At 42.7% G+C, this 25389-nt stretch overlaps 1 protein-coding gene across 1 annotated transcript in view; it reads right to left on the reverse strand.

The window, feature by feature from the left end:
• Positions 1-7546: 7546 nt before the first annotated feature.
• The window catches only part of faf1 (Fas (TNFRSF6) associated factor 1), a 62833-nt gene continuing 44990 nt past the window's right edge, over positions 7547-25389 (reverse strand). The window contains exons 16-19 of the mRNA XM_040052983.1: positions 23193-23273; positions 21448-21525; positions 18064-18279; positions 7547-10286 (exon numbers count right to left, since the gene is read on the reverse strand). Coding sequence (XP_039908917.1) covers positions 10203-10286; positions 18064-18279; positions 21448-21525; positions 23193-23273 — 459 coding nt within the window. The 3' untranslated portion in view covers positions 7547-10202. The remainder of the gene's footprint in view (positions 10287-18063; positions 18280-21447; positions 21526-23192; positions 23274-25389) is intronic.

Genomic DNA, 25389 nt, shown 5'->3' on the forward strand with positions numbered 1-25389 from the left:
GTGATCCACAACAACATCTTTAGCTGGAAGAAATGGTTGCTCGGTGTGCAGCAGCGAGTGTGTGCAGCCCTTCCTCTCTCTCCCCTCCCAGGCTCATTGTTTACTTTCTGAATCACTGTAAGCAAATGCCATCTGTTTCCCTCGCCGCTGTCATCTGCACCTTAATTACCTAGCCAACAGGCTAATAGAGACGATATTAAAACTACATCTTTTTGACATTCAAAGTAATTATCTGCATGGGCGACGATCTTACTCGGATAAAAATTGCCCGTCCTGCACGCAAGTGAAAGTTGCACACAGCGGAAAGGGCCTGATGCTCACAGGAGAGATTATGGGCCTACAGCCTCACCTCAGGATGGCTGATTTAAAACTGCGCATTCAGAGTACAGCCAGGCAAACAGGAAGGTTTCCACATCAGCTTCTCTTATTACGCGCAATTTTCACTCTTAATAACAGTAGAAATAAAGTGACAATTACTTGGACTTGACACGTGTTTGCTGAGCTATATTTATCCAGGAGGAGCTCATAAGGCTTCTCTGCTGTTTTAATATCGTCGCAAGACTTTTAATTACGTCATTGCCGCCTCTGGTTGAAGTTACCGCTCATTTCTCGTCCACGTCAAGTTTGGTTTAAGTTCATTTGTGGAAAAATATGTATTATGATTAGGGGATTAGCTTCACCGGTATTCCCCCTGGTCCAATTAAAAATGCCCCCCCGCGCAATTAAAAGTGACTGTGGGCACTTTCGAAAAAAAAAAAATCCGACATTCTTTTAACCACTTCATTAGGCCTGTGCATCAAAAACTATGCGATGCTTTCATTTCTTTCAGGAAGGCTACAGACGAATGGGTTTTTAACACCCTTTTAAGATCACAACAAAGGCCATGCTTGACCCAACATATGTAGCAGCATGTTTCCGCTGCCCCCGCACCCCGGTGCGGCTTTCTAGCGGCCTCTCCCACTGCCGCTGCCCCGCCTGCAGCCCGGCTGGGCCCGGATCCCCTCCCGCGCTCTCCCGCTGCAGCAGCCGGCTCTGTCACACAGAGGCAGAGGTTAGAGTAGCAGTTAGACAAGGGCCCGCGGAGAAAAGAAACGCACTGGGTTTTTTTTCTTCTTTCAGCTGAAGTATTTACACGCTTGACGGGCACACCGAGGAATACTCCGGGTTTATAGACAAGAGGTTGTTAACCTGCCACTTCACACCAGTTCTGCTGAGCTGGGGAAATGGATCGGTCTAAATGCATTCCCTTAAAGGCAAAGTCAGGAGAGCAGTGAAGATTAGAGAGCCACAGAACACAATGCTGTGGGAGTTTAAAACTGCCGTGCGCTCATATACGCACACACGCACACCAGGCAAATTCATTATATTAAGCATGAACAGCCTCGATAATGATTATTTCAAGGCCAAATATTTGAACAAATGCACTTTATTTGGCTCTGTGTGTGTGATATCTATAGTTTTCTACATAAGAAGGAAATGCCTTTACAAGATAACTAAAATTTGCCATATCTGTTGTAGTTATGATGTCATAAAAGCGGACTCTGGCTGTATTCATGATTTAGAAAGGCTCTGCGCTCACACAGAGAAGTACCAATGATTCCTTGTAAGCAGCGTTTTATTTAGGTTTTCGGCTGGTGAAAATGTGGGCTTCATTTGCCAAAAACCAACCTGCAGTAAAGCAGTGCTGCAGAATAAATAGCGCAGTGTGAAAAGGAAACAAACAAAGCGACTAAAGTGACACCGGTTACTCGCCAAGCCCTGCAAAAGTCAAACATATAGGCTAAATTTACGCAGGCCTGGCTGAGTGAGGCCAGACGGTGAAGAGGCACTTGAGCTAAAGAGGCAGACAGAGGTCTGTCAAGCATCACTCTTCACCCGCTAGAATAACACTTATTTGTAAATGGGGGATAACCCTGCCATGGCGTATGAATATTTCAAAGATTTGAAGGGTCCCTCTGTGCCAAAACTGTTGGCCAGCACTCAGGCAATCTCTCTCTCTCTCTCTCACACACACACACACTCTCACAAAATACGTTTTTCTGCCCCCGAGGTAGGTTGGCAGGGATTATCTTTGTTTAATGAATGGGCTACAAGTATTCATCAACACGGCGAGATTATTGCACAGCCTATAGTCGCATATAACTCCAGCGTGTGTGTGTGTGAGTGTGAGCGAGAGAAAAAGAGGACAGAGACAGACCTACACACTGCAGCCAATTAAAACGCACTCTCCCCTGCTCTATCCCTCCACATCTGCCTCCTTTTCTCCACCAACGAATGGCGCAGAAAAGAAGGAAGCTCATGAATAGGCGCTCATTGAGATCACAGATGGAGTATGGCTTTCTTTTTGCTAGAAATTTGAGAAACACCATTGTCCCCAATCAAAACTCAATGTGTTCGCCTACAATGGTGTCGGCTTTGAGCTCCGCCGCTTCAATTGGCCTTGTTTTTGAAACTTGAAGTGTTCAGCACAAAGACTTGGCCCTCCTAGATGTCACCGTCGCTTCGCTTCAGTGTGTGAGAGTGTGTGTGTCTATGTGCGCCCAGAAGAGAGAGAGAGAAAACACAATTAATATGAAGCTGTAATTACTCCCCTTCACGCCACTGCACCCATTCAGGACCCCACTGGTCCATTTATTGCTTTATCCCATGTGGCTGATAATCCGAATACCACAGGTTTTTATAAGGCCTCTGTGGTGTTTTAAGGAGACAGATCTGGAGGTATGAGCGAGGGATGCAGTCCTCAGAAAACTGAGCGACAAGAGCGCACAGCAGCGGCCGAGGGATGGTTGACGCACATTTAATTATTCAATTAATATTTAAAATAAATCTATTAGCGCAATGGTCTGTAGGTATGTGCGGGAATTCAGTGCCATTAAAAAAAACAGATCTTCACCAATTAATTACGAGATACTTTATTAACCTTTTATATAAAACTGCATCTGTATTCACAAGATTTCTATTTGACATTTTCACATTCAGGCGTAAAAATATGTAACTGTTCTTTTAAAAAAAAATCTAATGAGAAGGATATGTTGGTAAATTTAGTTATTTTTGGTTTTGGAGGATAAAATTTTTTTTGTTAAGGGACGTCCCGTTTTTTGTTTTTCAAGCGGTTGTACATTTAAACACGTTTAATTAGACCAGAGAGCGCCCCCTGCTACCGTCAGCTCTGCGGTGGATGCGACTGCTAAGGAAAAGAATATTTAAAATATTTAGGAATAAAACGGCACTAAAGAATAAAAACATAATTTTTGAGATTTTGTAACGATTTCATTCAACACCCGAGCAATAAAATGAAGTTACCAACGCTACTGAAAATAGAAAAAAAAAAGGCTACAATTCTGCATTGCGATAAGGAATCACTCCCTTTGGCACTGAGGAGCAAGAATGCTGCCTGATTGCTGTAAATGTGACATAAATCGAGACATTCTTGCTTTCCTCACAGCGGCAGCATAAGGTTTACATATCATTTTCCAAGGCCCATCGACACTCTTCATAACAGGCTGTAAATTAATTTTCATTATCCTAGATGAAGATTCATTTTTGTCCTATTATGCAAGTAAATGAAACCACTTACTGACCCATGTGGGATTGTTTCGGGGCCTGTACATGCGCATAAAAATGTGACACGTGGGGTGGAAAAATATTAGTAAAAAAAATAAAAATAAAAAAGCAGGATGGATGAGTGCTGGAGAACAGTCATACTAAATCCTTAAATGATAAATAAAAACTCCTTATAGACAGCATGGGGATTTAACTGCCTGCCAGCCCAGAAAACCTTAAATTATTTTAATGAAGGCTCGCTTCTCTTATTTCAAGATATTAACCCAATAAAACTGAATAATCTTTATTGACTTAGAGCTTGTGTCAAACTAACAAGGTGGCATCTGCTGCGGTTTTGCTCACACTAACACCCCGGACCGTGTATTAGAATAAGAAGAAACACAGAGAAGACATATTTAAATCAATGTAAGTATACTCTTCTTCTTTTCTATATCAGATTATCTGGAATTTAACTTGGCATAGAGGGGAAAAAACAGCTCTCTGAATTGAAGCATACAAGCTGAAACCCTGAAGAAGGATCTGTGCCCACACATTCATTTTTGTTTTTGAGAATTTAGAGCACTTTAAAGCCTCATGTTTTTACATTAGATTAGTTACATTTATTTATTTTAAGTTTTTGTTTAATCAAGATAAAAACTACAGTCTTTACATGTCCATTGTGTCATTTCCAAACAGAGCTGCAAACAGAGGGAGACAGCGAGGGAGAGATGACCCTCCTTTTGTGCCCACCCAACAGTTTAAGCTGCATAGATTCTGTTTCTTTGGGCAGGGCCCGCGACTCTGAGAAAGTAAACTCGGAGTGACCTTCCAGGTTAGGCCAGTCTGGGATATGGGCAAAGATCCTGTGATTCAAGGAGCTGCCATGCTCTGAGATCTCATTGGGTCCTACTTCAAAAGGAGGGAGGAGGGATCACTTGTGTCAGGAATTTTGTTCCCTCGCCAGTGGGCTGCATTCTTGACCCCAAAGGAGCTGGTTAAACATCATGGACGCTTTCCTCTTTTGTGGTCAGAGAATCAAGACAGAAACCTGATGTTGCCACCACTGATTTTGTGGCGGCGTAGGACGGCAGCGTAAGCTCATTACCACACAGACACTTTCTTGTCCCGCTGGTGTCAGATTTAAGGGGTGTTGCCTAGACAGACACTGATTAAGACATCCAGCCAAAGTTTGCCTAAAATGTAGCCCCCCAAAAACCCAGTGAGCGGTGTTTCAGGGCAACAACATAGAATTATTTAGATTACTGATTATTTTAACAAAAAAATTGTTGCCTGTAATGCTTAAAAAAAGAGAAAGAACAACTTCAACATGGTCTGAGACCTAAAGATGTTCAATTTTCTGTCACGTGATAAAGATCAGATTGGAGAAGCTGAACCAAAGGAACGTCTGACATTTCAAGAGACCCTAAATATATAAAAATGAAAATATTTAAAAGTATTTATATTTTGTGCAGTAGCTACAAATTTCTCTACATTGAGGCTGGTCAAATGTGACCTGTGTCTACTGGGCTGGCTCTCCCAGCGTTGGTCGAATAAAGGAAAATTGTAGTTTTAGGGAATCTTAAAACGGTGAAACTGCACCTGTCATGTCTGTCACCACTGTCCCATAAAAAAAAAAATGCAGAGTTAAAGTGAAACCTTGACAATGTCACGAGAACTGTTTGTGTTCCCACAGAGAAAAGCACCTGCTCGTCTTTGAAGGATCTAAATCAACAAAAGGTAAAATAGGAAGGAACAGAGGTCCTACAGAGGTCAGAGGATGCTTTACGAGATGGTGCTGTGATACAGACATTAGATCTGAAATACAGCAGCATAATAGTGGAGTCATTACCACTGTCAACTTGCAAAAAGAAGGTTCCTGGTTTAAATCCCAGCTGGGGCCTTTCTGTCTGGAGTTTGCTCCCAAGTACCTGCAGGTTTTCTCCAGGTACTCCAGCTTCCTCTTACATGCACATCAGGTTAATTGGCGATTCTAAATTGGCTGTGGATGTGAGGTCGATGAAGTGCTTGAAGTGCACAGAACCAAGGGCTGTTTGAATGTGTAATTAAAAATACGTGTGAGCAGCGAGACTAAATAAGTGATGCATAAATGTGAGTACATTAGATTCCCATCTGTTGGTGCTCGTGCTTTGAAAATTACGCAACAAAAATTCATTAGACTGCATTTAATCTGAGCAAACTCAGATCAGGGTCATAAGATTATAAAAGCACCTGAGCTGGTATATCATCGAGTGCAGGAACACATGCAAAGTTTCTCATCACTGCTTTGAACCCACAGTTTGCAGTTGGAAGGTTTTGTGCTCTTAGTGTTAACCATTATTGAAATGAATGGCTGTAGTACTGAAACGTGGTTATATAATAAATCCCAACAGTTTCAGTATATTCTTACCATTTTCACTTACACTCCGCCAGCTCTCAAAAACATTAATTAACGATTATTCGCCCTTTTATTAATGTTAGATGGGAAGTTTCTTCTTCTTTTGGCTGCTTCCTTTAGAGGTCGCCACAGCAGGACATCTGCCTCCATCTTCCTCCCCGGTCACGCCAACTCTCTGCATTGAGAGTTGAAATGTTTTTGTGGTGTTCATCTTTTCTTCCCGCATGGCAGTATATCCACTACATCTGCACATGTCCACACACTTCAGTCTCGTCTAACTTTGTCTCCAAAGCACTCAAACTGAGCTCTCCCTGTGATCGACTTGTTTCTAATACACTTCTTTCTAATACTGCCCCTCCTGGCCACTAGCAGTGAAGACCTTTTAGCATCTTCACCTTTGCTTCCTGTCTTTTTGATTAGTGACAGATCTCTAGTTGAAAGTTTGTTGTAGACACTAATTTGGAAGGAATTCTTGGCATTGGTCAAACGGACATGAACCATACTGTGAAGGAATGGAATATGAACAGTATGTAAGGGTAAAACACGAGATGCAGCACCTGTGGAAAAAATTCAGGACTTGAGAAAAACAGTCACAAAAACCTTTGACGGAGCTCCTGATAAACTTGTCCTCCTGTTAGAAGTGGCCAGTCAACAGAGGCCTAATTAATTTTTTTTTAGAGTCATTCAACTGCTGACAAACCCTTTCATACAGCTGTCTCTCCCCAGTTAAACCTGGTGACTTTTGCCCGTTAACCTAAGACAAGTTTGGTCAGGTACCAGAGAGAAATATCATTAGGCCTCACTGGCATTTCCGACCCTCGCAGCCTCATTAGCCACAGCGGTACAAATGAACATGCTTGTGTACATGACGTTCAAAAAGCTGCACGATAGAAACTGTAATCTCACAGTCGAGAGGAGCTGCACTATGTGCGCCCCTCTCTGAGGCAGAGGCTCTCTGACAGACGAGCAGAGGTGCATCTGCCTCTTTCATAAACACGTTCAGCTTCACGGTCACTGAGCTCCTCGCCCCGCCCTGAGCTCACCCTCGCCCCAAGCTGCACGTGTTGGTACAGCCAGCGCGCTCAACTCTTATCTCGGTACAGTGAAATCTGAGTAACACAAATGTCAGCCATAGACATTTAACTTCTGCCCTTAGAGCTTCAGCAAAGTTCAGCATTTTTCCTGAACTGAACCGAGCTCCTCACGTTTAAACGGAAACATTTCAGCTACAACAACACATCGTGACAAGATTTGGGTATGAATGGAAGCCAACCAGGATGGTCCCGACCAATCATATGAAGCTTTAAACACATGTTTAGGCAGGATGCAGTGTAAGGCCCAGGACTGAATTAACTGGATAGCCAGAGGTTGTTGAGTTCATGGATATGGAGAAGGAAAACCAAATATATAATAATTACTACTTCTCTCTCAACTAGTATATCCCAGCGCTGCAAATACAGTAAATGCCAACATTACTGACTTGGCCACAAGAGTCAGCGCCACAACTTTGGCTCAACAAGTTTGGCTTGAAATGGATTCTGCTATTAGCTCTTCCACTCTAATAGCAGCTATTTACTTTAAATACAGGTGCGTTTGTTGTGTCTTTTCCCCCCAGTGTTGGATGACAAATATTACACTTCTCTGGCATGCAGAAAGAAACAGCAAAGTCAGGAGGATTTGCCCTGCAGCGCATCTTTCCCAATCCCGCTTTCAAGCTGCCTTCAGCGAGGAGCTCCTGTCGGGTCGAACCTTTGGAAGTGCGGCTTGCTGAGCACATTAGGTCGACTCATTCCTCGCGTGAGAAACAAGGCAGCCACAGAGAGGCAAACAAACACACACAGGATGCTTGTGTGATATATTCACCGTGCGTAACGCGCCAGTAGTCCAGATTTACCGAAGCAAAAAGAGATGACTATAAATTGTTGCTGGTGACACATAATTCTTTGAGACATGTATTACTCAACCACGAACAGCATGAGATTTAAAGACAGCACCCATAGCGGTAACTGTCTCATTCACTGAAGAGGATCAAGTTGAAGCCTACAGAAGTAAGACTACCTCTAAATAGCTTAAACAGACGTTGCTTCCTCCACTTATTTATAATAGTTTAATCTAATCCAGCACTTGAAGTTGTTTTAAACTACTCTAGGTCTGCAGTGCACCTCAGAGAGACAGAGTTTCTCTAAAAGTAGTTTAAATCAGCAAGTTTCACTTTGACTGATGTAACATGTTATAACTTTTGGATAATTTTAATATTCTTATTGTAATAACTACTCTTTGAAAAGAAATGTTACATTTCTGCTCATCCATTTGAGGATCTTGGGGACTGCTGGAGCCTCTCCCAGCCGTTCTAGGGTACACCTCAGACAGGTCCCTAGTCTCTCAAAGGAATACAAAGAAATAAAAATATATAATATTACTCCAAGGTCTCCATTTGGATGAAATGGTGCCAGTTATTCTGAAGACTAATGCACACTCCAAAAATAGTCAAAGTCAGACACAAGGTCCTATAATTGTTTGAAAGAGAAAGAAAAACAACAAACTGTGCTACTGAGACCAGAGTCCACACTTCAAATAAGCATCGATCAAAAGATTAACTGTAGAGGTACAGCTTCCAAAAGATCATCACAGTTTTTTTTTTTTAAATAATATGAACAGGCGGTGTTTGGTGGGAACACAAAATGTGTTCCCATCAGTGTCCACTGTTAAGTACAAAACAAAAGTCTGTAATATAATCAGTGAAACTGCAATTTAAACAGCAATCCTTTTGCCAAGTCTGCTTTAGTCCTGTCTTATTACATATGTGTGAGTATAATCCAAGTCTGAGCGCTTATTCACGAGGGAGCAGCATTTCGCCTGAAGTAGTTTGTTTATGGCATTTATGACTCTGATGGGGTTCTTAAACTTTGCCTTTAGTTGACAGAGGAGCCCCGCTACAGATGGAGGGCTAAGCCCGTGTCATCTCCCCTCGCTGAAGGCAGGAAATTAGTCGCAGTTTGGCTGATTTCAGCAGGTCATGTAAGAATGAGAATAATAAGAGAAGTAAAAGGCCTACGAGTGAGTGTGCAAATCTAAACTTTGGTATCTGCAAGAAGTGAAGATGCACGATCAGAGCAGGACTGGAATCCCGTTCAGACACAGATACACACACACTTAATAAAAGCATAGAAACGCCGCACATTTTTCCTTGGCTTTGTTTCCCTCTTTCGGTATTACCCCAGAGTTGTGACACGAATTGAAGAAAATCAGATCTCCAGTTTATAAAATATCCTCTCACATGACGAAAGAAGACGTGTGTATGCGTGCGATAAGGTTCAACAGATTTTCGCCTGAGACAAATTGATGTTCATATTCATATATTTTATATAATGTATATCAAACTAAAACTAATACAGCATCAAACTTAAAAAGGATTCAAAGGAGAGAAAAAAAACAAACTAAAAACTGAGCAATCTATTGGCTTTCGGGGCAGTGGATGCGGAAACCAGGAAGAACGGAGCTTGATGGGGCCGACGTGTCGCGTCCCAACCCCACCTGGACAGCAGACGGAGGTGTGCAGCTCTAGAAGGGCGGTTTGGGGAAAAGGTTCAGTGGGTAAACACAAATGGAGATGAGACGGCCCGGGCTTCGCGGAGCTACGCCTCTTCTCGAAGTTTATTTAATTACATTTTTTAGCCTTTTCTATTTTAATTTCAAACACACAAAAAACATGTCTTAAAAAAAGCAGCCTCGGTGTCTTCAATGAGGAAACGGGAAACAAGTCCTTGTTTTTTTTATTTGTTTTTTTTTTGTGTGTGACAAAGATTTGTCTACTCAGTCTCTGAATGCTGTTATTTGTACGGTGTTTGTGTTGTGAGAGAAAACAATGACACAGCAGTTTGGGAACGTGAAGTCGAGAAGAGTGTGAGGGGAGGTTTTTTTTGGGGGGGGGGCAAGGGGGGGGGGTTGTAGAGGTGAATGTTTTGGCTGTGTGCTTGTGGTACTGTCTTTGCTCCTCTGTGCAACACGTGTACATCAGGCATTCATGTACGACGACCAGGCTGAGGGCAGAGAAGCTTACTTCAACTTGTGTGTCACTGGATCTGCATGCCAGTGTGTTTATGTGTGTCTGAGATGGTAGTTTGTGTACGTGTCTGTGTGTCTGTGTGTGTGTGTCTAGTTGAGGCCCAGACTGATGTGTGGGGGCCATGCTCGGTGACGAGTGTGCATCCAGCCAGTTCATCAGTCAGTCAGTCGGACCTCTCGGGGATCGGAGGGCCTGTTCTTATTCTTTAGCCTCCAGGAAGAGCGTCTCCTGTGGAAACAACTTGGCCTCTAACAGGGTCGACCCTGGATCAAGCTGGGTGATCTGAGAAGAGACAAGGTGGTGTTTTGGGGGGGGGGGGGGGACAACAACATTAGACTGAGCAAAAGATTGCTGCAAATACAGAAACCTATGAAAATCCTAATCACAGCTTCCCCAAAATACAATCCTCAGATTGCTCGATTACGATCGGCAGCACAAAACAAAGACGTTAACTTGAAGCCACTTTTTGCTGCAGGCACTCGTAAAGCTGTCCTCAATGTGGTTTAATTTGATTTGGAGTTTAACTAGGTGGCTGTTTTGCCCTCACTTGTTTGTTATTTTGCTCCACGGTTTCTGTTTATTGTGCGGAGAGCTTAACCTGAGTGAGGGGGTGCACTCTGGCCTTTTTGGTCATTAGTGAATTTAGTTTAAAGTTACCCCGGGCCCAGTACAGTACTGAAGACTGCAGCACAAACAAGGAGGGCATGATGAGCTCTAGCTTGAGTTGTAGCAGCCAAAAGCGGTGAACCCCCAAATGGTTTTATGAACACGTCTTCAAGCGTGGACAATATGGACGTTCGGGCCATGCGCCTCCCACATGACTCTTGCACTGTGACTGGCAAAGCCAACAGGGGTGTCAGAGGAGTGTAACACTGTGGAACGTGCAATTGTTTACTATTACTTCTTAAAGACGACATTTCTGAATCATTGCTGTTAAAGGTTTCTCTCCTAATGTACAATCAACTCAATGAGCCAAAATACCAACAAAATTATCAAATCTGTCAACCCTGGTTTTAATTTTATCAAACTATTTAAAATACCTTCTCAGATTTATCTACACTAATGTCACCGTGGCCTCGGTCATTCACTGAAGTCCCCGTGTGACTGTCTCACCATCTATTCCCAAGAGTCAGGCTTTAAAACAGTGTGGTTTTAGTGCTAAATTCATTTAATGTGTGTGTGTTTGCAAGAGAGTGTGTACGTTGTGTATTATTCTAACATCGTGTTTTTAAAAATCCTAAGCAGTAACCTGAGAATTGAGAGATTTGCTTCCCTAAGCGGACCATTAGGTTTGTTTTCTTAAAAAGGTTCCAATCCAGAACAAACTGATGAAGGTTACAGGACAGGAGTGTGTGTGTGTGTGTGTGTGTGTGAGACACAGACTGAGTGCAGTGGGAAGCCAGAGAAGAATTTTATGTGAGTAATTTCTTCTTTAACAGAAACATTTCTCATAATGCAAAAAACATTTATCTGCTCTGAAAACTCCACACGACGCAGTACCACCCACCGCGGAGCTGATCGAGTTAGCCGACATGAAGGAGGTCTGACCTCTGTTTTTAAAAACAGGACAACCCGACTCTCTCCCTCTGACACCCACCACCCCTGCGGGCCTCTTAGCTTATGTGAGCTAATCACTGGCGGGGTTGTGTTACATCGGGCCAATCTAACACCTGGGCTGAATGGGCGAGGCGGTGTGACACCGAGATGTGTCCGAGGCTTATCTGGTCACTGCTGCGTCAGCCCCTCTGATTAGAGATCCTATTCTAAACTCACGGTGGGATAATTAGCCAGCTCCCTGTACCTGCTCGAGAAGGTCAGAGGGCAAGCCGAGCACAGTAAAGGTCGGCCTCACAACAAGCAAAGCAACAGATTTAAAACAGACTTTTGTAGGCAATGAAATGTGAACTCTGACCATTAATTGAACCACGGCATCACCTGTGCTCACCTTCTGAGCATATAATAAATGTATTATAAGTCTAATTAAATAAACACGTTTTTATATTTTCAACTGGCACGTTCAAATCTTTGTTAGGCGCCAATTTCGCAAAACTAAAAAAAGTATTCGAGGCAATTAAATTAGACAAGGTGGACAAATCCGCATCAGATACTACGTCTCCGATCTCCCATGGGTGTTTGGAAATGTCACACTAGATCTAGAAGGCCCTGGACTCCCTTTCATCTCCTTATCCTCATTTCAAGGTGTCATTTAGCATCTTGACTTCTCAGCGGGATCCTTCAGAGCCCGGTGCGGGCAGGGAGGGGCTGCCACATCAACTTTATGCCCCTCACCCCGTCGACAGCCTCGCAGCACAGAGCGAGACGATAGGAAGAGATTATATGTTTGTTTCCACCCGTGCATTCTCAGCAAACATATTCCATCCCGACGGTGGGGGAAAACGATCAAAAAGAAGCTGCTGGATTCCTTTTCCCACCTCGGGAGCAGCGCCTCACAAATGGCTGCCATGCTAATGAACCCGACAGGCTGTTATGACACCGCAGCATCAGGTAGGAGTAAATGAGGCTTCGGGGTGGAGCAGGTGCGCGTGAAGACGTGCGTCTGTGGGTTACGTGCGAATGTGTGAGTGTGTGTGTTCCGAGCAAAATCGGGAAGAGAGTTTGTGCTCGCCGAGCGCCGGGGGAGAGGCAAGCGGGAGGAGAGCAGCATCTGACTCGGAAAAGGAAAAGTAGGGAAACAAGATGCCACACTGACACAGGAGACGGGCACCATCGGTGATTGTTTACATTGTTATCCAATTAACAGACCATAAGCATGGAGGCATCTGTCAACAAACAAAGCTGTTGTTTTTCCTCTGCTATGCCTAAGCCATATTCTCTTCTCCTGTGCCTACACAGCCATACATACATACATTCATACATACATACATACATACATAAGACAGACACAATCTATTTCCCTTTTTTGCAGTTTGTTTTTAACCTTGAGTCAATATAAATTTTAATCATCCACTTCAGAAATCATTCAGGGAAATGAAAGGGAAACTGTCTGTCTAATTTAAAATATTATATTATTTTCATCTGACTAAATAGCAATTTAGGGAAAAAAAATAAAAAAAACCAGAACTAATTAACCGCCCGCAAAAAGATTTTCCAGTTGTTAATTAGAAATACTGAAATTAACACAATAAAAAAAACTGAAATAAGCGGTGTTTGTGCAGAAGCGAAGTCTAAAGAGGAAATATAATAACTGGGGATCCTCGCATTTAAAAACCCAGGATCCGAACAAAAAGACAGATGGTGTTTTTCTGCAATCTTTGCTATTTTATCTCTTTTTTCTTATGAAAAATTATATGACGTAAAACGATCGGCTAACATAAACCCCCCCACCCCCCCTTTTTTTGTCCTTATCGAAAAGCAAATCTCAACACAGTTAAAAAAATAATTAGCACTTAATGTGAAGTTTTAAATAAATAGCACAATTGTAAGTCACTTAATTCAAATGAATAAAACAACACTGATAACAGAGGAGGCGACACTAAGCAACGCTCAGCCATGAAAGAAAAGAAAGGGAAAATAAACACAGGCCCTCAAGATGTCCGTTTCCAACATAATCAAACGTGCAGCTGAAATAACGCATTTTTAATGAAGCCATTACAGGCCCTGCTATGTTAATTAAAACCAAATAACTTGTCTGTTTTAAACTAGTGTTGTCAAGTGTTTATTTGGCCAATTACAAAAGCAGTGGGAGATCATTATCTGCTGCCAGGAGCGTTGACAGCACGTAGTGCTGGGGCGTGAACAGAAAAGAACAGACCAGAATACGGCACTTCAAAGGACAAATGCACCGCACAGACTGCGAGGGAGGGGGGGACTGAAGGGGAAGGAAAAAGCTGAAAAAAGAGCTATGGGGAAGAAGAAAGTGAGGAAAATTAAAGACAGACTACAGCACTTATAGATATAGAGACGAGCGACAAACCAAAGCAAGAACAAACAAAGATTTTGTGTAAGGTGTTGGTTCGCCACCACGTTCCACCACAAAACCTTCAATTTGGCTTTTCGTTGATTTCCAACGTCTCTGGAAGTCGTAACAGAATAACGACGTCTAACATGTCAGTGCAAAATTATGTGCAGGTGTGAGATCCGCTGACTGAAGAGATGACTGCAGTCAACAATGTTTCATTCAGAGCGACTTTGTATGAATTTGAGGTGTCGCTTTCCTGTGACGGGACAAACTATCCGAGCACAGCCGAGACCCTCGGTGTAGGATTAAGGACTTTAGTTTTTTTCCTTTAATTTTCCACTCGTCTGTTTTTTAAAGGTATATTTTAAGTTATCTAAAGGATTTTTGAAGAAAGGGGGATTTGGGTAAAAACGCAGGGTGGCAGGAGACCAAAAAGTAAAAATACAAAAGATGGAGCAGAAGAGAGGGAGGTGTACAGACAGCAGGCGAAGGAAAGAGGAGGGAACAGAGAGGCAGAGGGAGGGAAAGCTGGAAGGAAGAGTAGGAGGAGAAGGTTAAGGTAAAGAGGGGGCTGAGATCCCTAGGGTAAAGCCCAGCTTTAATACTACTCCCAGCAGAAATGTGTTTTTCTTTTCCACAATAAAACATTTCAAGGTTTCTAGCTTGTTGTATAATTTTTATATTTAAAAATCAATCTCCGAAAGCTAAACCATCATCTCTGAAAAGTCTCATTGAAAGTGCACGAGGTGCATCTTATATTTCCAGAACTTTCCAAACATTTTAGGACCTTAAACTAAACTGTCGATGCTTTTAAAAATAATGCCAAAACACATAATTTGGTATGATCGCTTTTTTTTTTTTTGAAGTACACTTTCCCAGCGTGTCTTAGGGAACTTGCCACATTCCTCCTGCAGCTTTTGGCTGCCTCACTTTCTTCTGTCTCTTCATTTAATCCCAGACTGAGTTGATGAATTTGAGATCAGGAGTCTGTGGGGGCCGTTACATCTGTTGCAGCACAGCAAAATGTATCTGAAACCAATCAGACGCCTCTTTCAGTCAAGAGGAACTTATAGAGATTGGACGGATACTCGTCTCCACACTTTAGATTTGTACTCAAGGATGAAGCCCCACACAGCACCATGAACCCATGTTGCATGTTATAAAAATGTGTTTTATAAAAAAAAAAAAACCACTTTAAAAATAAACTGCTGCTCAACTTCCTGTGAGTCTTCCTACGACTTGTTCAGATAGGAGGACAAGAAAAACAAAACATACCAGTACAACAGATGTAAAACCTATTACAGCGCAGAGCAAAGCTTCTTCTGTGCCATTGTTTATTTTTACTGCATCTCAGGTTTTGTCTAAGAATCATTCGGTCAAATTCGCCGATGGAGCTGGAAGAAGGATTAGCAAAGGTGAAAGAGAGTACAGTATCACAATGGGAAAAGTAATACGCCGCTTTGACAGCGTTTTGGTATCCACGAGCAGCCGGCCAGGAAGAGCCTATTGCAAATTATTATAACGGCAGTCTAAACATATTCGCCGCACGCTGAAGGAAGACCTCGGGCCTTTCAGCAGAGGTTTGTGCTCAACAAGTATCAAAGAAAACGGAGGAAATTCTTGAATGAAAAGCTGAAAACTGAAACACTAAAAGCCCCCCTCCTCTTCCTCAAACTCGCTGACAGTCATAGAAACAGAGAAAGGGTTAGTTCCCTGAGCACGGCTAAGCCTAGTACAAATGATGCCAGTGTAAGGCCTGCTGTAGTGCTGAAGAGATAAGCCACTGATACCAAATGTTGAGGATGAGACTGAGTCCAAAAAGTGGAGACTAATAGACATTTATTGGCTAAGCCAAAGGAAGGTGGCAAAAGCATGATTCAGACATATCCGAACGTCCGTGTGATTTAGGATGAAGTTTGCAAAACCCGTGTTAACACAACACCGTTCTTGCTCCTGGTTAACAAAGTTGCACGCATTTCCCGCTCCCCGCCCCAAAACTAAACACGACATCCAGCTTTGCTTAATTTTCTAAACATGGGCTGAGCAGATCTACTAATTTGTGCTGCAGCTTAATGAGTGGACGTGACGTGAAGAAGACTGACGAGGAGGGTAATAGCAAAAGAAAGAGTGACACTGCGCAAAGCTGCTGAAAACTAAAAAAAAGGGAGGAGAAAAAAAAAGGTTTCAACAGTTGTGCAGTATTACAAATGCAATAGTGGTCTATCCTCTATCCTCTGATCCTGGCAAAGCAACAGTGAGAGCGTCTGGACGGGATGGAGGCTTTCTATGCTCTCTCTCATTTAATTACAACACAGAGCTGCAGGATTAGACAGGGGCCTGTGTTCACAGCCTTATACTGGCACTACCACTGAGCCACTTCCCTCCTCTCTTTCTCCAAATCTCTCGCCTTTCTGTTTTCTGGAATAATCTCCCATCTTCTTCTTTTTAATATCTTCTCCACTTGTCTTCTCTATCCTTTTCTCTTTCAGACTGTTTCTCTGATTAAATCTTTTCTTTGTTCAAGCTTTTGTCTTCTCTGTTCTCTTTTCCGACTAGTTCTGCAGTCACCATCCTCTTCTCGCTTCTCTCCCCCTCTAATCCTGCCATCCTGTTTTTGCCGGAATTTCATCTGCGATGCAGACACATCTTTATCTCTGTCTCAAACACATGTTTACTCTTGATTATAAAGAGACAACTGTGAATCCTTTAAGTGACAAAGTTGTGAGCGGGGCATGTGTTTGCTTGAAAATATTTGTGCATGTGTTGAAGTGTGCGATCGTGATGAAATGGAGAGTGTGAGCTGCGCGATAATGTGTGTGTTGCTTTGAGGTGTTTGTGCCCTGGCGGTCTCTACAGACTACGATGGCACACTGCCTGGGCAAGCCTACACACACACACACACACACACACACCTCTATACAATCACCACCCCTCCACATGCACTCCACTCTTGATTAATGGAAATCCCATTTTTGTTTCCAGCAGCAGGGCTAATTAAACTGGTAGTTAAAACAGTGCTCATTAGCTCGCTACCACACAGCGTAGCGACCGAGCCCTCAAATGGCTGGTTGTAGATAGCTGAGTGATGCAGGGTGTCAGCAGAAGAGCCACAGAGAATACTACTCTTAGTGCTGACAACTGTATCCTAACACAGTCAGAGTGTACTGTATTCACAGTGGACTGATACTAATTAATATTCACTGAATAATACGTGTGCGCAGGTGGACGGATAAACAGTCGGCTTAACTTTCCCCGTCACAGGTGCGAGTAAACAAAGGCGCCGACGCGGGGCTACTGCTGCAGCACACAAACAGTAAAACAAATACGAAGCAATAACGGAGGGAAAAAAGAAAGAACAAGAAAACAAAATCGCCAAACAGTGACAAGAGATTATCTGAACTATTGTCCCTGCTGCACTTCATACACAGCTGCTGCCTGAGGTTGGGCTGAGGCCCAAATGGAAAAGCCAATTAGGGCTGTGGGTGTCACAAGCGGAGATGCTGATTTGAGTCATCTGAAGGATACAAAGTCATTCTTAAAAAAGATAAAGATCCTCAAAGAACAGTTGAATGAAAGACAACTGGATGATTTCAGCTTCTTGTATAATATACTACAGTATATTTCTCTACATTTCTCTCTCTTGGTACTTTAAGACATCAGACATAACACTTTGTTGGGTCCACTTAAACAAACTGCAAATGTGAAATGTTAAAGTGACATCAGGGGTTAAATTTGACATGCAAAATATGGCCAAGAAATTAGAATTTTAGGCACGTTTTTAAAGATAAAAGACTTTTAATGGATGTTTGACCTTATTTGACCTTGAAGAAGAGGTCGGAGCTCTATATTTAGAATCCCGATAAATCATTCCCTATTTGCCTGTATGTTGTCGACATAAATACTGGCAATTAAAAAACAAAAAAGATAAGAATGCATTCAAAACTTTTGGAGCTAATTACCTGAGGAATACTGTGAAATGGCTAAATCCACAGAGGAACTGTGGCCTGTCCTTTAAGATCAAGCAAACTCTTGAAAGAAAAAGCCGTTTTTCTATTCTGCATCCTCACTTTGCAGTAAAACAGGAGCAGAGAAGCGATTTCGGCTCTGACGTGTCTGTAAGAGAGGAGGCAAACCACTCACATTTCTTCGAGGGAAGGTCGTGAGGAGCTTGAATTCTTCAAAGGGGTATCCCTTGGAGGCCACAAAGTCAAAGAGAACCTGGAGCTTACAGCTGCCCAGGAAACGCCTTTCCAGAAACTCGCCACTTGGTGTGCGGATTCTCAGCTTGCTGATTTGCTCGCCTGACTCTTCATCGGGCTCTGGAGGCAGGGCCTGCTCCAATGACAAGCGGATTGCCTGAAACAAGAAAAGCCAGCGTTTTTTGCTTTTGTCAGTTAAATGCATTAATGAATTTGAAAACACAGATTTGCATACAGGTGTTGGTGAGATGCAGCAGTCAGCACTGCTGCTGCAAGCGTTTATTTGCCTTCCCTTCATTTAAACAGCAAAGTCAGCCTGATTATTCCAGTGACTTCAGTAAAAATACGCATCTCGTTCTCTCTGTGTTTACAGTGAACTTAAACCGGAGTATCAACAGTAACGTTGGCAGCGATAAAGATGATGACACGCTTTCCAAGCATATATGAAAGGCAAGCCAAGAAGTTGCTCTCAGTCTTACTGCAGCACTATTATTTCACATTAATTAAACAATCTTCTTGCCCTAAGAATGTTATTAAATTAGCTGCCCTGTGTCTCACCCTGTTCCCTAAAGCCCGTTGTAGCTCAGAAGGTTGCCAAGTAGCATATCAGTATGCTAAGAGCAGCCAAGTGCTTCATTCTTTCATGCTGCCTTGCTGTTTGCTCTGTCACTCTCTGAAAAAAACTGTCAAATACCCCTGCAGATAGTGGAAAACCCTCCCTAGTAAGAGGAAGATCTTTGAAGATCTTCTTCATGTGAAGCAATCACTTATTTTACAGATGCTAACGGGGTCTGCGCTAAAGGGCAGGGCTCATGAGTGACGACTGACCGTCATCTTCCACAGAAAAGCAAATCAAGCCTCCTGAGCTCCAAAAACCATGCTTCAACTGCTCCCTGGAGCCTTCGTCTCCTTTCTACTCCTACCCCTCACCTCCTCCTCCCCTGGCTTGTTGTTCCTGTTTGGCCAGCCGGGGAGCATATGCTGTGACAACACGCCCCGGCTTTATTTACACACCATAATGCAATTATATTTCATAAGAGTGTACAACAGTAGCTCATTAGCAGCTTCTGGTGTTGGGTGGGCAGGGTGGAGCGCGTGCTGCTCCGCCATCAGCTCCCTCAGGTACGAGAGCTGAAGCTGACTGAGTTAAAGCTGTCCCTGGGGACAAAGCTAACACATACGCACACACAAATAACAGACAGGAGCGCATGAGGTGATGGACATACAAATGCAGACAGCTAGTCAACCACAGACACAAGCACAAACGCCCACGCGAGTTAGAGGTAGCGTCCCCAAAGCAACCACGAGGCACACGTCTGCTCGAGCTTCGGGCCCAGGAAGCGCCGCACAAATAATCGGGAGCATCTCTCCGTCCATTTACCTGCCTCTCCAGCTCCGCTCGGCTAACCACAGAAAGCAAACAGACGATGAGCGGGAGAAATAGGTGCACCTGACAGCCGCACAACTGTATGCTATGACCCCCTGACGGAGGTAAATAATAATGCCAGTCCACACAGGCGCATGAAACACACATGCCCTCCACCCCCTCCCGCCCCAACCCCCAGTTCACTGGCTCCCATATTCATCTCCCGTTTCTTCGCACAAAAGGCATAAAATCACAGAGAAAGCATTCCCACTAGCATTGTTCCCTCTCCGGTGGTGACTGGTGTTTTTGGTGTGTCTGCAGTTTCTACTGTAAACTCAACCGAAAACTGTAAACAAGCACTAACAAACAAACAAACAAAAAATTATTCCAATTAAAACGGCTCACGTGGTAGGCAACGCCGCGCCTTCCTTAAGGAGACGGATAACTAAGTTGGCACCAGCACAGCGAGGAGTGATAAAAGAACCAGTTGCCGCCATAGACTGTTTAAATAAAGAGCAGCATGTGTGATGTAAATGCTAAAATCCAAGTTACTCGTTTCAAACGCGCTCGAGTCCAAAATTCTCTTTTAATTCAACCGAATTATGAGCTGCTGTTGTGGAATAATAGCAAATTTGTTCGGTACGAATTAACTAGTAACTAACTGACACTTTTTTGGCTACCTAGGTTTGCTGTACAATCAGTTTTCACATGTTTGTCTCCAGTTAGGAGAAGAATTCACAACTAGTAATAGTGATTAAATAAAAGGAAAGCGAATTCCCAGTTTTGTTTGTTTGTTAATTTGGTTTTTGTAGTGTATTTGAACCGACGTCCATCAGAACTACTGGTACACAAAACAGGATCACGTTATGATAAAGTTATCCTTTAACAGTTTGGGAAACTTAAGTTGCCATTGTCTCGGTACACCAGCTGCTGCTGCTTCTCATATTTATGGATATCTAGACAGTAGCACAGCACAGCGCGTCAGCACAGGAGACGCCATGGAAACCTTTGAGCTCGAGCAGAGAAAATTAATATAAGTAGGAAACACAACGCCATCCCGGCTATTGTTGTCGAAAATACACAAGCATGTATGCACTGTTTGATTCGTGGACTACAGTGATATAATTAAGAAGCCCAGGTTCAGGGCTCTTTTGTTGTCGTCTGTTTAACTTAAGTGACAAATCATTTGAGCAAGACGGGTCACCCAATACCTCTCGCTGCCCTCGGGCTCTGACCTGCAGAGCAAACAGCAATCAGCGAGGACTACACTGTATTACAATAGACAATCACGACGCTGGTGCCATCCTCACCGACAATTATTGTTTTCCTGTGTGCGTGACATTGTGTCCGCCGTGTGTGTGTGTGTGCGCGCTGGCCCCGTCTTTGCAGACAATAATTGTTTTCCAGAGAATATGTGTTTACTTAGGTGTATGTTTGTGCATAGGTCTGTGTACATGAATTGCCTCTTTTATTCACTCGGGTTTGAATATGAGGCTGTGTGCTATATCAGCATAAAAAAAGCTAACCAGGACAATAACTGTGTACACTGAAGGTGACATTAATGGGGATCGGCCTTGCTGTAATTAGGATATTTAATTTCTCTGAAATGGCTGTGTGCTTGTATACTGACACAACACAGGCTTCACTGACTGGCAGATTCCACCAAAACCACAATTTAATTGAGTTACTATTGAGTAAGCAGAAATGGGACATAAACAACAGCACAATGGTACAGCCCTGCTAAATCATACTACTAGTGCGTTAGCTAATAGTGGATTTTCATTTGCTCATTTTGAAATGTGCTCGAGTCCATAATTCTCTTTTAATTCAACCGAATTATGAGCTGCTGTTGTGGAATAATAGCAAACTTGTTCGGTACGAATTAACTAGTAACTAACTGACACTTTTAGCTACCTATGTTTGCTGTATAATTAGTATAATTATGGCTGTCGTACTCACCTCCTTCTCCTCCTCCTGCTCCTTTCTCATCTGTTCCAAGCGAAACTGTTCGGCCTCTTCTCTCTCCTGGGCTTCTCTCTGAAAACCCCCCCCAAAAACATAAACAAATCATTAATTGGATTCATTTCTGTTACTTTGCTTTGACAAACTAACTGACTGATCAACAAAAACTTTGTTCTAGACACGCAAGTTGTAGTCTGCACAAGCACAGCATAATTTAAAGTTAAAATGAGCTGCTCTGTACACACACTGGCTCATTATGATCTCACTGAACAACAATAAGGCATTTCTTATTATTTACGACACCTCAACTAAACAGAGTAACACAGTAGGAGTAGATTGTACTCTAAACCTGATGTTTGAGGTTCACTTTGATTTTAATACTATGCTTCAAAAACAACACTTAAGAACTGACAGTGATACACAAAGATAACTGGTGCACTTGTGGTCAGAAGTTTACGTACACTCATCAGGGGCATGAATGGATTTGAACTATCCTTTTTCCAGGCTGGAATGACTGTACGCCGTACATCTTTAATGCCTTTCGAAAGCAAGAACTGGGCACACGTTTGAACATACTTTGGATTATCTCTAATCCACACACGGTCAAATATATACATACATCCCCGATGATATTTAGTTAAATGTCTTAGCAAGTTGAAACTCGACCAGATGCTTTTAGTAGCCATCAACAAGCTCCTGGCATAATTCTGTCTTCTTGGCAGAACTACAGAGTTCATTTAAATTAGCCGGTTTGTTGGCACAGACCCGGCTTTTAAGCATAGTTCACAAATTTTGAGTACATCCTACCAGAAGCTTAATCGGCCATTTCTAAACAACTGCCAAGATCACTAGAGGAGTTTAAACACCTGTATATAAATACAAGTTTTTACTTTCTCATGGTCTGGAAGCATCACTAGGATCACTGTCCACAGTTTGCAGCTGCACATATGGACAACCCAGCTGTATTATGACGCAAACCTTTATGGTCAGACAAGAAAAAAATTGAGCTATTCCACCAAAATAGCAAGAGGTATGTTTGGAAGAATAAAGCTGAGGCTTAAACCTAAGAACTTTATCAACTATCAAGCATGGTGATGGTAGCATTCTGCTCTGGGGCTGTTTTGCTACCAGTGGTACTGCTACACTGTAAAAAGTGGATGGAACAATGAAGGAAGAGTACTACCTCCAAATTCTTCAACTTCACCTCAAATCAACAGCTGGACGGTTCAAACTGGGAAGCTGGGATCCCTGGTTTTGAAACCGATAAAACAGGCTAACATTAAGCTGCTAGGATGGCTTTTGCAAAGCCCCGATCTCAACCCTATTTAAAATTCGTGGACTAAAAGGTGGGGCTTGGCTGTACCAAGAAAACCAACCAACTTAAATGAACTTCTTCAATTCTGCAAAGAAGGGTGGTCAAATATCCATCCATAATTGTGCCAAAAGTTTGTTTATAGTGTCTGGTCAAGGTGTAAGTTGCTAGTGGACATGGTGTATATATTTGAGCCTATATATACACAGACATTTTACCCCATGTGGATTAGAGAAAATACAAATTAAATTCAAAGTTGTGCACCCAGTTCTTGTTTGTGAAAGTCACTACAGATGTATGCTGTGCCATCATTCCACCCTGGAAGAGGAAGAACTCGTAGGAATCATTAAAAGCACAAACCTACATGACATTCATGCCCATGATAAGCGTGCGTCAACTTCTGATCACAACTGCATTATTCTGAAAGTACCTTCTTACGATCAGCCTCTAAAGACAGACGATAGGCCTCGTCCTGTTCTCTCTTCACCATCTCCCTTGCCTCGCGCTCGTCCTGAGTGGAGAGAGGGGAAGAAAGAAAGTCGGTCCCATTAACTAACAGCATAATAAAGGATACACGAGGACAAAACATCTAAGCAGAAGTGCCGGCTGTGGAAGCTAGCAGCAGAAAACAGCATGTCAAGTGCGGCTACATACAAACACCAGGTATGAAAGAGTAGCAACAGAAGGGAATTCATTCTGACTGGGCTGTCATTTACCAGACCCCGAGCCCCTTTTATGTTTCCTCATCTCAGTTTCACCCTCCCTTTTTCTTTTATTCACGCTGCCTCTCTTCCTGTTTGTACAGAGGGAAAGGGACAGGCGGCCTTTCTCTTTCTACCTGCTGTGGCTACAAAGTGTTTTATAAAGACTGGGACTAAATACAAGTGTCCATTGTGTTAACAGCGCACAGCCATTAGTTTTCTATTTTCTGAAGGCCCACGCTGTGTGTCAGCCCGGATATGGCAAAGTAAGCTTATTGTGATGATCAGAGGGCTACTGTGAAACCAGGCAGCGGCTAAGCAAAATGACAGTGTGTATTGTTGCACTGAATTGGAAAATGCAAATATACATTTGTGCTTTTGGGCTACATAATAGATGAACTTTGAAAGGAAACTGTAAAAGAATGGCACAGAGGGACAAAAGCATCAAAAGTGGCTACTTTCAATAGATTGCCCCCGAGTCACGCAAACAAGTCGCACAGTAGTTCATGTTTGATATTCATTTTACATTCATTTGACCTGCTGTTGAATGTTTTCAAACACTTTGAATAACCTAAAGTGAGGAGGCATGAAGGGAAATGTTTATCTGACATGCTCAAACACCATGTGATTTTCAGGGCCTTAACTTTGGAGGAAAAAAGAAACAGATTTTCCACAACTATATCTTGGCTACTGTTCAAGTTGGCAAGACGTGTGCCGTCTTTTAGTCGTGATGATACACTTGGTGTTCAGAAAAGCAAGCTGTCACATATTTAATGTTTGCTCACAAATAACAACTAGTGAAAGACGCTTTATATGGCGGTTTTTGGGTTGGTTTTTTTTGCAATTTAATTTTGGAACCAAGTGGCTGAGCTCTACTTGCCAGAGGGCAAATTTTATATCCAATTATTTCCTTTTGGACCGCAATATCAGCCTTTATGCGCACTGTCACTTAACAAACAGAGGGCCCTGGCTTAAATCAGATCCTTTCTGTGGACACTAGTTCACCTAACCATGAAACTCGACTCAAATGTATACTCTTTTTATATAAAACTCTTCAACCAAATCAGCACAAACTGGACAATGGTTAGTTTTTGGCTAGTTTTCCTATGAAATCCATGCTTAATGACCCGAAAACGACCTTTAAAAAACAACAACCCTGAAATGCTGACAGATGTAGACCACAAAATTGCATCGAGTAGTCATTTGATTACTAACTACTAAGCTAAAACACAGAAAACCATACAAATGACTGGCGAGTCAGTACGGCTGGTAGAAATCACAATGTGGCCTTCCAGCTGCTCCGATTCCAGACTGACACAAAAGTCGCTGTCAAAGAGGAATGTCTGGGTGTCTGTGTTCATGTCTGAGTTTGTCTTTGGAAAGGAGAAAAATGGAAGAAGAAGGACGAGACACAGGGAAAGAATCATATACACCAGCGCCCAAAAGCAGGTACCGTGAAAATGAGGTTTGTCAGTGAAAATCTTGAGGTTGATGGTACTAATAATGAATAAATAGTCATATATTACACTTCATTTTTATAGTGTTTAATTTTGGTAATAGTACTATTCTTTTGGCACACACACACACACACAACCACACACACACACACACACACACACACACACACACACATATACACATACACACACACACACACAACCACACACACACACACACACACACACACAGAGCACCGGCACTAATCCTGTAAAAGAAAAGAACCCCAGGATCCAACACTTTATGTACAAACTCTGAATATTTCTTGTTTTAAATCCTATCATTAATGATTATTTGACAAGCGACTAAGAGTGACAAATCCACAACAAAGCCAGAGCATTACAGACATTATAACAACACAGAGAGAGTAGCTGTCACTCAGCAGGGCGCAGCTCACCTGAGCAAGTCTGACCCTCAGGGTGTGTGTGA

The sequence above is a fragment of the Simochromis diagramma genome, unplaced genomic scaffold (assembly GCF_900408965.1).
Source record: "Simochromis diagramma unplaced genomic scaffold, fSimDia1.1 OVJJ01000419.1, whole genome shotgun sequence".
Lineage (NCBI taxonomy): Eukaryota > Metazoa > Chordata > Actinopteri > Cichliformes > Cichlidae > Simochromis > Simochromis diagramma.